This window comes from Taurulus bubalis (genome assembly GCF_910589615.1).
Source record: "Taurulus bubalis genome assembly, chromosome: 2".
NCBI lineage: Eukaryota > Metazoa > Chordata > Actinopteri > Perciformes > Cottidae > Taurulus > Taurulus bubalis.
In genome coordinates this window covers 21,196,852-21,211,124 of record NC_136590.1, presented here as the reverse complement: position 1 = coordinate 21,211,124, position 14,273 = coordinate 21,196,852, and the positions used below count along the sequence as shown (strand labels likewise).

At 39.6% G+C, this 14,273-nt stretch overlaps 1 protein-coding gene across 1 annotated transcript in view; it reads right to left on the bottom strand.

Annotated features, from left to right (window-relative positions):
* rabep1 (rabaptin, RAB GTPase binding effector protein 1) overlaps positions 1–11,843 on the bottom strand; it is a 29,777-nt gene extending 17,934 nt beyond the window's left edge. The window contains exons 1-8 of the mRNA XM_079237401.1: positions 11,732–11,843; positions 8,872–9,000; positions 7,128–7,331; positions 6,820–6,980; positions 5,418–5,537; positions 3,474–3,609; positions 2,672–2,850; positions 1,856–1,966 (exon numbers count right to left, since the gene is read on the bottom strand). Coding sequence (XP_079093527.1) covers positions 1,856–1,966; positions 2,672–2,850; positions 3,474–3,609; positions 5,418–5,537; positions 6,820–6,980; positions 7,128–7,331; positions 8,872–9,000; positions 11,732–11,777 — 1,086 coding nt within the window. The 5' untranslated portion in view covers positions 11,778–11,843. The remainder of the gene's footprint in view (positions 1–1,855; positions 1,967–2,671; positions 2,851–3,473; positions 3,610–5,417; positions 5,538–6,819; positions 6,981–7,127; positions 7,332–8,871; positions 9,001–11,731) is intronic.
* Between the last annotated feature and the right edge of the window lie 2,430 nt (positions 11,844–14,273).

The window sequence follows — 14,273 nt, the reverse complement described above, 5'->3', positions numbered from 1 at the left end:
GAACTGGTTGTGGGAATTTGTCCAGGCTCTGGTTAAGCGGTCCACATTTATCTTTTTGGAGCGCCAAGTGAAATAACTTCTCTGACTCACATACTTTTTCCAACTATCTGGTCTCTCTCCTGTCGCTCGTGTGTGTGAATAGCTCACTCGAGTCGAGGGCGGGGCTTAACGGAATACACACAAGTGATTGGTCGAATAGGATCACGTGAGAGGCTTTACAAGGCGTGTGATTTGTTGGTGTGTTTCCTGGACCTCTGAACAAGAGCCGTAAAGACAGGAAAAGCTGCGCCGGTAAAATAGAAGTGATCCATCAACAGTTAATAATTCGGTAATCATAATAATTGGTTTTCGGTCCAGGGTCCAGAAACAACGGTGTCTGGGTCCGGACCCGGACCGCGGTCCACCTGTTAGTGACCCGTGCTGTAAATAGACAACACTTAAATAACTGGATAAACAAAAACTTATTTTTAAGTAATCTCATGTTTTTTTATTGTTTATAATCTTCTTGTGTATATTTTCATATTTGTATGCGTTTATTGTGAACCATTCACCAAGCCAAATCAATTGTATGTGGTTCTGATTTCTTTAATGGTGCATTAATGCTGAAGGTGAGATGTTTCTTTTAGTAATTTTAAGCTGTGCAGACACTGGTCTTTTGTTATTAAACTTCTTAAATCCCAAAACAAGGTGTGTAAAGCATGTTTTCTTTTTTAAATATCCAAAATTACAGCATTTATCACAGCCAGAAGCTATAAAAACAGACACCGTCATTGCCGACGGTCTTTGAACACATCATGAGTGACAAACCCTTCACTCAGAAAAAAGCAACAAAATAAACCATTTGTCGTTACCAGATCCAGTAAAAAAAATAAAAAACATGGAATTCTGCAACTAGAAAACCATGATTGACTCAAATAAAACATTAATTATTGATTAATTAAAACATGGATGTAAACAGGGGAAGCTCGACAAATTGTTTATGAGGAATATAAAACATTTTTAGACCTTAAGAATACACAAAGGGATCTGTTAAGTAATACTGAATGAAAATATGACAAGAAAAGACAAATGTGTGCTTAAGGTTGAGATAAGTCACAAAAGCACAAATTTTGTTTGACGATCTTTTTAAAAATATTAATAGCTCTGTGAAAATAACGACAGAAATAAGAATCCGCTGTCCTTAGATCTGCCAGACTCTGTAGTTTCCGCCCCCTCCCCCTCTGTGTGTTCCTACGTGACTCTCACAGGAGCTGAAACTCTGGAGTCTGTGTCGAGCTCCACCTTTTACCGTGAGTTGTCAATTCAGGTGTCTGTCGACATTTTGTGTGAAACTACCTCAGGAAATCCCTAAGGACCTACCCACCCACGCTGAAAAAATACACTGGTTTTCACTTAGATAGACAGCACACTACCAAGCTAAACCAATTTCCATCACCAAAACAGTTTGTCCACATGAGTAAAGGTATGTTTTCACAAGAGATATGAAGAATTTCCAAAATCGAGCTTCAATTTTTCAGCTTTAGGGTCATATTATCCATTTACACTTGTGCCTTGGGACAATGGTGCCTCATTATATAGAGAGCTGAGATTGGTCTGCAATTTTTATCTAACACATTGGTATACATCTCACATGCAAGTAGCTTTAAAAAGGTGAAAGAAATTATGTAAAATCAAGGAAAAAGGCCTAAGACCCTGAAGGGTTAAATGCTGCGAGAAAACAAAAAGAGACAGAAGTGAAGGTGCCGTGTTGCCTGATTGAAGCTCACGTTACTCAAGAGGGAATATAATATGACGTAAGACAATAATGGCTCCGCTCTGTTCCCTGAGAGCGTATCATATTACATAATGCTCGTACCTCCTCGACGCTCAGCCCGAGGAAGGAATCCTCCAGAGGCTCGGTGTGGTCTCCCACATCCTCCTCATGCAGCTCCTTCACTTGGCTCAGCATCTCCTGCTCGTCCTCCTCCTTGGAAGGAGACACAGAAAAGAATTTTAAAAAGAGGTTTTAATGGCAAATTTCATCACGTTATTGTTCCATTTACTCCACTTTATTATTTAGAAAATCTAAATGCAATGCTGTATAACAGCTTAAACATAAATGCTGCCTTTAATAAAATAATTTTAATGATTGTATTATTAAGGTTGAGGTATGCAGTCACGTTGGACTGGAATTAAATATATTGAGTTTTTTATTTTTGTCCAAAAATCATTCACGAAATGAAGAGAAACACTTTCAGACATTACTCAGGTTTTTTTTTTTTTCCTCAGCGCCATTAGTTGTGTCACTGCTGTTGCACAATTAAAAAAGTGCCAGATCAACATCCATATTAAATACCCACATCATTACTTAAATAAAAACCTATTGAAAGCTATTTTGTTGAGTAGCCTCTTATCAAAATTGTGACGACGTGTCTTGGGCTTTTATTGTGAAAAGGTAAGAACAGAAGTAAAAGTAAAGGGTTATGTATTTTCCAAATACATAAATACACAGTATTTCGTGGCCGTTTGTGTTGTGATGCTCTGTCCGCATTAAAAATATTATTTTCGTGCCACAACTAATGCATTTGTCCTCTGCTTTTCCAGTTGCATTGTGGGATAGTTTGAGTCTACTCTATCGGGTATAACAATTCTCATTGTACTTTTGGGAGACCACGGGTCTGTGTTTGCGTACCTGGTCTTTCTTCTTCATCTCCTCCACCTGGCGCAGCTGTTCCGAGGACAGCACGCTCTCGATGCGCTGCATGTCCCTGATGAGGAGACGCTGCGACTCCAGGAACTGGTCGTTGGCTCTCTGCCAGGTGTGTTTCAGCTGGTTGTGCTGCTGCCGCTCTAACTCCAGCTTGTGGCAGACTGAAGCACCAAACGACAAGAAACGAGGGAGGGAAAGAAAGAAAGAAATATGATCAGGACTAAACTGATTCTGATCCAGTTTAGAGTTCCTCACAGTAACTTTAGGCTTTTAACACATTTAGTCCATGGTTCCCAACTTCTAAAGATTTAAAAGATAAAGTATGATGATAAATACGATTGTTATGGTTGGAAATAATAAGTTTGAATACACAAATGTAATTCAGTTTGTTGGACTGTCAAATATCTGGGAGTTTTACTTCTTTGGACCTCAAACAATGAATACAAATAAATATTACATTTCAGGGGAAAAATTAATCTTTTTGTGGAACACAATAACATAACTGGTCACAAGACGTGGACTTTACCTGCTGTAATCCTGCAATTTCCCACTGCAGGACTAATAAAGGATTATTTTACACAACGCATTTTTTTAATTTAATTTTTTTATGTAAACTCTTTTTACTTTTATCAAAAATTTAATTGCAAATAAAAAGTTAAATATTTCCCTCTGAGATGTATTGAGTATTAAAATGGAATTACTTTTTTTTTTAAAGTTATCTCTCTATCTCTCCCTCTATCTCAAAAGGACTTTCATTAATTGAAGAAACAAAAAAAGAAAGTACCTTCGTGGAGCTCTTTTCGTAGTTTCTCCGCGTCTTCTTGGAGGACGGACTTCTGGGTGTTCAGCACGGCGACGTACATTTCCAGGTCGGTGCGACACGACTTCTCCGCCTCCAGGACGTGATTGAGCTCCTTCACCTGCGACAGAAACCAAGACGAGGGAACACTTTTACTTGCCCTCCGACCTGAAAAACATCAGAAGTTGCCATCGCTGCAGAAGGAGCGGTGACTCGAAGCAGCAATATTTCACATTCTGGCCGCAGAAGAAGCTGTAAAAACAGTTTATAAGATACAACACTGAGCAACTTTAGCCTCTTTTAGGCGTTTGGAGGAGAATACAAGTCCAATATTCACTCTCCTTTTAGCTCTGCTTCAATCCCCATCAACTTGTCAGGGAAACGATGTGGCTCCTTAGTTGCTAAACACTCCACTTTCTTCACCCACTAGTTGCTAACTGCGCCAGCTAACAATGTTTCTTTATTACTTATTCATAAATAAAAGCTGCGGCTGGAAACAAGGGATGGGAGTGAATTAGGGCTGCAACTAACGATTATTTTAATAATCGATTGATTATTTTTTCGATGAATCGGATAAAAAAAATAATTTAAAAAAAAGCATTAATTTCCAATCCTTTATTCAAAAACAGAACTGACAGTGCAAAACATCTTCAGAAAGCACAAACAGGTTGCTCCTCGAACATCCCTGAAAATAAAAATGGACTAACACAAAAAACATACACGTGTATGCTTTACATCTGCCAAATGTGAGCCCGTTTTACTGTAATTGATCTCCTTGGAGCAGAAGCTGCTTTTACATACCCTGCTTTATCAATATGTATGAAATACTGGGACAGTGGGAAGCTGTACTGCTCCTCTCACGTCTGTTTTGACCGTTGTTGGCTAAGCCCAACTACGTGATTTGATTCATTCTACTTGCAAGCCAGATCCACCGGTGTGCCGGTTTAATGTTAACGAGTGACTGGTGAACTGAACCAGACCGGGGGGTTACGGCATGTTTCATCACGTTACGTTTTTTTCCAAGCAAGACTGAACTGTAACGGAACATAAAGTAACTTTAACGACAATACACAACCCAAACACGTTAGCTAACGTGATAGCAAGCTGACTAGCTTTCATTAAAAACACATTTGAGGGAAATGAAGACGCTGTAGACATCTTAACGCTGATTGGCCAAGACTCGACACAAAGATATTTTATTTTGCGAAGATCACAACCTCAGCTTTTCTCCTCGTCTCACTCCAATCTCAGACACGCTGGCGGCCAGCTCTTTTTTTTGTTGCCAACTCTTTTGATAGTCGATTTTTATCAATTCGTTGTTGCAGCCCTTTAGTGAATCAAAAACCGTAAAGCAGTAGGGTTGGGTACCAACAACACGTCCGGTACCTACCGGACCGAAAAGCAACGCAGATTTCGGTGCTTCCTTCCGGTGCCTGAGCCGATTTAAATATATATTTTTTAATACTACTCTGTAAAGTTGCACGGTATATATAGATACTAAAAAGGTAGCGCATGTTAAAAACGATTATTAAAATAGCGCGGATCAGAGCACACTCGCTGCTCTGCTCTCTGTCTGCCTGCATGCAGAGCGGGGCTCGAGGGGGCGGGGCTTCCAGCGCTCACACACCACACACAGTGCGCGCACACAGAGATCGCTGGAGACACGAGCACGAGCTTTTTTTTTTGCCTTTGCAATAATAAAGTATCGGTTCAGGCACCGGTATCGTTTTAAAAGTATCGGTTTAGCACCGGTATCGAAAAAAACAAAATATACCTATCCCTATAAAGCAGTGGACCGTAAAGACTATAACAATGCGCTGAAGGGGAACTGCATTCTCTGAGGGTTTATCCCGACACGTGACCTCTTTCATGTTACACACGACGATTAGATCAACGGCCGATGCGGAGTGTGATTCCCTGCCAACTCACCTTGGAGGCCTCCAGCTCCCTCACCCGTTCCTCTGCGGTGGTCAGCCTGGCTTTCAGGGCGCCGATCTCGTGCTCCAGGGGCATCACCACCGAGCGCAGCTTCTCCGCGTCTTCCTGCGCCTTTAAAACAAAGTTTAAACATCGGTAAAGCCAGTGGCAGCCGGCCAATAGAGGGCCATGGGGCCTGGCCCCACCTTGAGCCACAAAGAAAAAAAAGAATATAATATAATTAAAAAAAGAAAAATCATACAAATTGTCAATATTTGTGTTTTTGAAATATACCCAGTAATATTTGTGAAATAGGATATCTGTGCAAAATATATGCTTTTCCTGCAATTTAGGGTTAAGTGTCTTGCTCAAGGACACAATGACATGGGCTAGCGGAGCCGAGGATCGAACCGGCGATCCTCTGATTGAAGGACGACCCTACTAACCACTGAGCCACATTCGCCCACAGTGATGTCACAATGTCCTGGAGTACACTTATACGTCTCTGCAGTGAGCTTCCTCCAGTGAAGTAATTAGTTGTGCATTTTCAGAATGTTTTGAAAACCTTTTTTGCCGTCTTGTTCCGAGTCTCCAAGTCTGTTTGCATTGATGTGCACATCACCTGGAGAGCCGAGTACTGTATACAATTTATTTATTTATTTTTTTGGGGGGTGGGGGGGGGGGGGGGGGGGGGGACTATTCCTTTACGTTACTATTTAAGTTTCGTCTCTTTATGTTTTTTTATGACAATTTTCTACCTCTCAGTGTCATTTATTTCCATGTAAAGATGTTCTAATAATTTTAATAATTTTTACTCCACACAAAAAATACTACCTGTAATGTAGTATACCAGAATGTTGTAACACATAACATGTTGTAACACGTTTTCTGTAGTTAGACGCAAAGACACAGTGAAGTGAAATAAAATATATATTTTCTAAGTTCCAATCCTGTGTCGCAGTTTTATTCTATTTTTATTCACTTATTTATTTGCTTTACACAAGTACTTAAAAGATTAGAGTGGTGAGAAGCCAAAATTGTCTTGATTTATTGTGTGTATATATATATATATATTTATTGTGTGTATATATATATATATATACACACACACACAATAATTCAAGCAAGCCAATTTTGGCTTCTCACCACTCTAATCTTTTTTTTTATATATATATATATATATATATATATATATATATATATATATCCACTTTTGGATATTAATAGTCATACTTAATAAATAAAAAAACAAATATTTCAAGACTAAGCAGTAATTGATTAGTTTTCTACAGATTTCTGTCAGATGTGTAAAAAGAGACATTGTTTGTATCTATACATCTTTTTTCACTTTCTGTAAAACATAAAACTATAAATATATGTATATACAAAGTTAAACGTTAAACGGTAAGCCTACTTTTTTCATTGCGTCCTCCAGGTTCTCCTCCTCCTGGCCCTCGGTGAGGCGGCGCCTCAGCTCACCCAGTTCCCTCTCCACTGCCTCCCGGTACTGGTTCCACTGGGCCCGCTCCTGCTCCAGACGCTGGTGGAACTGGACCTCGTACTCGCACACGGTTTCTGGTCATTAAAGCATGCAATTAAAATGTAAAAAAAATGTACGGTTCTTTCGATATTTTACAGATCTCAACTCTCTGCACACAGTGTGAAATAAAATGTGTGAGTGAAATGACACCATATAATTGTGCACGTAGAACAGCTCTTTACCTTTCATGATGGCCTGCAGCGAGGCCACCTCCTCCTGCCACTGGCTGCGGACCTGGTCAATGGCTTCCTGCTTGGTGTTCTCCGACAAGGTGGCGACGGTTTTGATGGTCTCCACCTCAGTCTGGGCGTGAGACAGCTGGTCCAGGACGCAGCTCAGCTCGACCTGGGCGCCCTCCAGCACCACGTTCTGCCTCTTCAGCTCCTCTGGAAGAGGGAAGGGGGGGATCAAAGGTCAAAGGTGACATGAAGAATGAGGGGCACAAACACAGCATGGTGAGGAAGAGGTAGAGGAAGAAGCAGTATTGTGCACAGCGTTGTTGTAAACCAGGGGTGCCCACACTTTTTTGGCTCGCGAGCTACTTTTAAAATGACCAAGTCAAAAAGATCTACCTACATTAATAATAGTAAATACATACATATATATACACACACAGTATACTTTATATTTACAATATTGGCATACCTTGCATAACTGCATGAACCCTTATGACACAATACAATTCTGTACATTTTTGGTCATTACATTTTACTCTGATGACTTCACTGAATGGAACCAGCAGGGTTGCATAGTCCGGAGAGTAGCTGCTGGTAGCTAGCCTCAGGCAGACCAAATGGTCATCAGTCATGGTGGAACGGTGTTTGGACTTAATATTTTTATAATATTATTATAAAGACAGCCTTCTCCAGATGCGCACGGAACAGCCGTCTTTGAAGAGCTCTCGCTCGAACAAACAGGCGATCTTCGTTGCCACATCCATGATCTCTTTTACATTTAGCATTGTAGCGCATAATGCTTGTTGGTGTATTATGCAGTGGTAATTAAGGAAGTCGGGGAAAACATCATCCTCCCTGTACTTGGCAATAAATCCATTCAAGCTGCCAACCATTGCGGGCGCACCGTCTATGGTGACTGACAATAATAGGTTAATTCGAGATGAGCCAGTTCTGCGCAGAATCGATCGCCGGCGATCGGTGCGCAATGTATGCCGGTTGGATTTTAGTCTGACTTGATCCCGACTTGATCTGACGTCATGCAAACGTGGTCAACGATAATCTCACGAGAGCAAGGCAGCCCCCGATTTCAGAGCCAGGCGCCGCAGTAGCTCTCCACCGACTGCGTGGCGCAGTGCATGATGGGAAACGCCTGGCTGTCGCCACATCAGAGAGCTGATTGGCTCTTAGATTTGACAGCAAACACATGTTGTAGAAAATCCTTATTTTATGCGTAGTTGTAATACTTAACGCTCGATTGTTGACTATTAGTCTCATGTTTAATCTAAAAACATATCTTGTGTGGTTGATAATACAAATCATATATCAAAACCAGTAGTAATGTATTTCACATGCAGACATGAAAAGAACAAAGGATGCTAGACCCACATTTCTACATAAATATATATTTATAAACACATATGAATAAATCTGTAAACTACAAGAAGCCTAAAGTTCGGAACTAACAGGAAGTAATTTTTTCTGTGACTTCCTGTTACCGACTACTTTGAAGGCAGCTGAAAACTGTCCGACTTGACCGCAGTTTGACTCTGCCCCCTGCTGCTCCCGCCTGCTCTCGTTTGGATTGCAGGCGAGGCGCAGCGCTTTCGAACGATCCTGTTAATTTGCCCACCGGGAGCTACGTTTTGACAATAAAGTTTTATTTTATTTTTTAAATGGCATGCGATGTACCCGTGATCTACCCGCACGACGTATTGGGCACCCCTGTTGTAAACAGAGACGGTATCCTCACCTTCCTTGGACATGTAGAGCTCTTTGAACTTGGCTCGCTTCTGGTTGAACTCGGCCTCCAGCTGCTGCTTGAGTTTGATGAACTCGGCCCTCTCCTGCTCCAGAGCAGCCACTCGCTGCTGGAGCACCTCTGGGTGACGGAGAAGAATACAAAAACACACACAAAAGGGTTATAATTAATCTGATGATGCAAATATAAAATCACAACCTTGAAATAAAATTTTAAAAAAGACATGAATGAGCTAATTCTACTTGCATTCAAGAAATCACTTCAGTTACAATGTATTAATAAGAAAAGACAATCAAATAACAATATACCAATAAACAGGCAAGAAAATAATCAACAATAATTTGATAGATTACTAATTGTCGAGTCATTTCTGGTTCCAGCTTCTCAAATGTGATGGAACGTTTTGACTTCTATGATTGTAAATATTGTTTTTGTCTTAAAAATAATCAAAACAAGATGATTTGAAGATGAATGAATGTTCAAGAAAATAATTCATGGATTCGTGGAGGCCCAGTTTTATTTATTGATAAATAGGTTTATATTATTTTATACTTCTTTAAAGTCTGCAAAAACCTTTATGATGCAGACATAATACATCATTACTGCTTTCCTCTGATAGACATTGTCGCACAACCCCTGAGACCTGAGAACCACAGCAAATAAACCCCACATCTGCGAGGCCAACATATCCACTATTACCGATTCCTTTTCAATATCATTTTTTCTATAATGATGAATCACACATTCTCTGTAGAGTCCACACACTTGTATTTATCAATGCAGTATCGGGCTACTTGATATTCTTCCCAAACAAACAAATACTCCAAAGTGTAAACTGATGAACAAAAGTCACATGTTTTTTTTGGTTTTCCGACATCTCATCTACTTCCTTTCTTATTCAAAACCAGCGGACTGCACCCATAGAGCCAACGATACCCTCAAAACACAGACGCAGGGAACGGAAACACTGACGAACACGAGCAGCCGAGCGCTTCGGCTCAAATCCACCGCGATCATGTGACAGCTGAGTGGACGCCAAGGCAGAAATTCCATTACCACACGTCCATGTGGCTTTTTGGTGAATTAACACATGAAATCCCCCCCCCCCCCCCCAAAAAAACACTTTGCTTCTGTAGTTATAAAATAATAAACTACCCAACCGAGAATCTGTCTTGGTGTAAGAAACTCATGCATTTGCTTCAGAAATGCACAAAGATCACCAAGTAAAACAAGTCTGTAATTATTAACCAACCAACCATCAATTCACCTTAGACGCAAATAAGTAAAGCGGTTTAGAGATTATAAGGGAACGTAAGCAGTCGATATAGACCTGACTTAACCTCCGAGCACTTAGGTGAGGTTTTATTATATGCAATAAAATAAAAATACTGCATGCTATAAAGCTGACACTTACTGCCTCATTACCTGATAAAAAAAGGACCAGCTTACAATAATTTTCTCCTTAGTTTTACTTTTTACACATAAAGGAACAAGCACATATAGATACAGCTGAAAGACAGATATCGGCAGGAGAAAACCCAGCAAAGAAAAAAAAAATAACATAAATAATTGACCTGCCCCTAAATTTACATTTTCAATTTGTAATTGAACCATCAGAGTGTTTATAGTCTATCAATAACCAAAATCTGTATTACACTCTGCTAAAACTGTCACAGGCACCGTTTCCAAATATTGATTGAAATGACCAACACTAAATCACACACCGACACTCTCTTGGACAAAACTTACTCAAATTATCAAAGATGGACCGCCTGAGATGGCTTTCCACCAGTCAATCACTATTATTGGGCGGTTCTCTCGTGTTTCCACACCAGTGAAACTGCAGGATGGAAATGGGACTCATTTCAATCCCAAATGATGCATATTGGAAAAAATATTTTGTTGCTAAAGCCAGATTTAAGTATGAGAAGTGAGAACTATAAACAAAAAATAAAACTTCTATACTTCCACATTTTTCTACAAAATTAAAAGAAATCAGATCAGTACCGAGTCAGCAGGTGGCTGTGGTCCATCAGGACCAAGACCTCATGTTACAAAAACAGTTTCTGCTCATCTGCATTTGGGTTCATAAATAAAACCCAGAACCCCCACTGACTCTGACACTGTTACTCACTCTTGCAGATCTTTTATTTATGTTAAAATGCACTTGTTTTAAAGTACTGTTATTGGTCTACCATATTTTTCTTGTAAATTTTAATATTTTTCTATCTGTGTTTTTTGTTTTTATTGCCATGCACCAAAGTCAAATTCCTTGTATGTGTGAAATAATAATAATAAAAAGGCAATAAACCGATTACTGAAAGCTGCATTGTTGATTCTCCTGCAGGACCCCAACATGGTCCCCGGACCCCTGTTTGAGAACCACCTCCTGCAGGATCAACCTTCCTGTATTATGGTCCAACTCCTCGAGTTTGCGGGCCACACACACACACCTCTTTAAATATATAATCCATATGATCCACATTAACAGACCGAAAAGGCCGAGAACACATTTGTCAGACTAGATTTAGCTCCCAGCTAACATGTAGCCAGCTAGTATATATATATATATATATATATATATATATATATATATATATATATATATATATATATATATATATATTATATTATCAGCGATGGAAGTAAAGCTTCAGTAACTTCCCACTAACTAGTCCATGTCCAGGTTTAACTGCGTAGTGTTAAATGTCCAGAATAAGCCAGTGACACGTCGGCCATGAAGATGCTAACTGAGCTAATGTTTTCAGGGATGCACACAGAGGGCCGCTGGCTTCGCTTCTTTCTCCCACAAACACTCAACACAACAACCCACAAACACAAACATGTTTACCGTCATGTTGGGACAACAGAGGGGGTCCCGAGGCCTGCTCGGCCATGGTTTTCCTAAGGCAGTTACCGGGAGTGTCCAAGAAAACAGGCTAACATCACAACTAGTGTTAAGCCGCCGAGGAAGGGCGAAGAGTGCGGATTCCGGTAAGACTTTCAAAATAAAATACACATCGTCACGGCTCGACGATATATTTTACAAATATTATAACAATTAAATCAACATTTTTAGTAAATGTTTAAAAAAAAAACATTAAAAGAACGTGATTTGCAATTTTGTTACGCTAATAGCTTGCACACTTCCTGTTTACTAAATGTGATTCCGGTCTTCCCTTTCAGAATAAGGTAATTTAAACTTTCTCAAGTATCAAGATCCACGTTCACATTTGGTTTATCTCTTTTTGATTAAAAAAAAAGGAGTAATTTAAAAAGGCAGCCGCCTTAAATCTGTTTCCTAGTGTTGCTATACAGTTATAAAACGAATGTAACATGAGGTTTATTTAAGAGGAACTGAAAATATAAAGAGACTCAGAAATGGATGCAGTACTCAGCTCTCATCAGACATTGACATCACTGCATTTCCTCAATGATAAATGCATAAAATATTGGTTTTAACACCACAGAGACTTAAGAGTAACATTTCCCACAAAACATCACACATATGTATACATTTGACATTCTTAGTTGATTCTCCCAGACACACACAGACACACACACACACACACACACACACACACACACACACACACACACACACACACACACACACACACACACACACACACACACATGCCAGGGTTACTGGAGCATGGCAGAGGGTGGGGGGGGGTAGGTTCAGTCTCAGCCTTGAACTCAGAAAATACAAAATAAAACTGCCATGCAAATACAACACATGATGACACATTGTCATATCTTGCCCTCCGCTTTTATCAACCATTTTTTGAGACGTTTCAAGACACTTTAACCGCCCTGAAGACATCAGCTGTTCAGAGAAGGTGAGGCACATTCTGAGTATTTGGAAAGAAGAAGTTGATGTTCGATGAACTAGCATTTTCGACTTGAATGAGCCCTAAAACCCCGGTCTTTTGCCAAATGAATTAATAATAAATATATATATGTGTTTGTATTCAAGATATCACTTTTATTTGCATCCATGTGTGATTAGATATCACAATATCCAGCTAGACTTCTTTATAAGCAGCAGTATTTGTCAGACTTCGCTGGAAGTTGGCAGGAAGCTGTTGTAAAGAGGATATGGGGGGGGGGGGTGAAGATAAAGAGAAAAAAACATAACATTTATTGAATTCTGTTCATGACTATAAGGGGACACGAATACATAGTTTTAGCTGGTGTACACTATTAAGTGAGGTCATGTCAATTACAGTCACAGATGCCTCAGCCGAACAAAAGCTTTTGTTCACATTTTTGGTCGACTTCTTCACAAGAAAAAAGTCCCTAGAGATTGCCAAGAGGCTTGTTTGAATCTCAGAGTGCTAACGTAAACACCAAAATAACCTTGAGACTTAGTCAACGCACAAAAAGGGGAAGTGGTGAATGATCTTATTTCCGACCCTCAGTTCTGTATACTGAAAAGCAAGAAGTCAGATGTCTCCTTGTAGTGAAGAATCATTTGTCTGGCATCTTTAATCTGATTTTATTTTTCTCTTTAATCTCCTCTTGTTGTGTCGAGCAGAGCTCCCATGGATTTTTGGCGCAACTTCCTCTGGTTATGGGTGATAATTGTGATTATTTTTGCGAGTATTGTGATCAGCCTCCTCTTCATCTTCATAAACAAGTGCATATCAAGAGCAGGTAGGTGGGAACTCTGCCAACACACATGTTGGACGTGTCAAAAATGTTTGCTTCTTTTTCCTCAAAATTACACCATTTATCTTATATAACTTTATACAGACAAAGAAATGCTCCAGTATTAATATTTTGTTAAAATAGAATAATGTCAGTATTATCAGCAAAGTTTTCTTTAAGTATAAAAAGTAAAAGTATTGAAATGTCCCTCCTTGCTGCATTAATGTGTATGTTGTATTTGAACTCCTTTATATCCTGTTGACTATTTTAATCCTGTTTAATAGTAGCCTGTTTTCAGCTTCATCACGATGTATTTTCCAGCTGATCCAAGAGTCTTTTTACAGAGTTTATTTAGCTGAAAAGGATTTTCCTAGCCCATAAAGGAAACACTTCATCCTTCAGTTCATCACAAACAACATCAAAACATCTGGAGATACAAGGTTTTTACTAGACAGGAAGGCGATGAATGGAGCGGAGTAAAAAGTACAACAGTCGAGTAGAAGTAGAAAATAGGCACATGCACAACACATGACGTATGAAATGTGCACTACAAAAACAGAATTAACAGTAAACAATTGATAGTATTTAAACAGTCAGACTTTGTCTACGTGGCTCCGGCGGCTCAGCAGCGCTTATCAGTGACAGCTGCCTATGGTAAGTGGTTATTTTCCAGTATAATCATTGCCATTGCGTGTTGGTGGACAGTTTGACATCTCAGAGTGAGACAAGAGTGATAAACT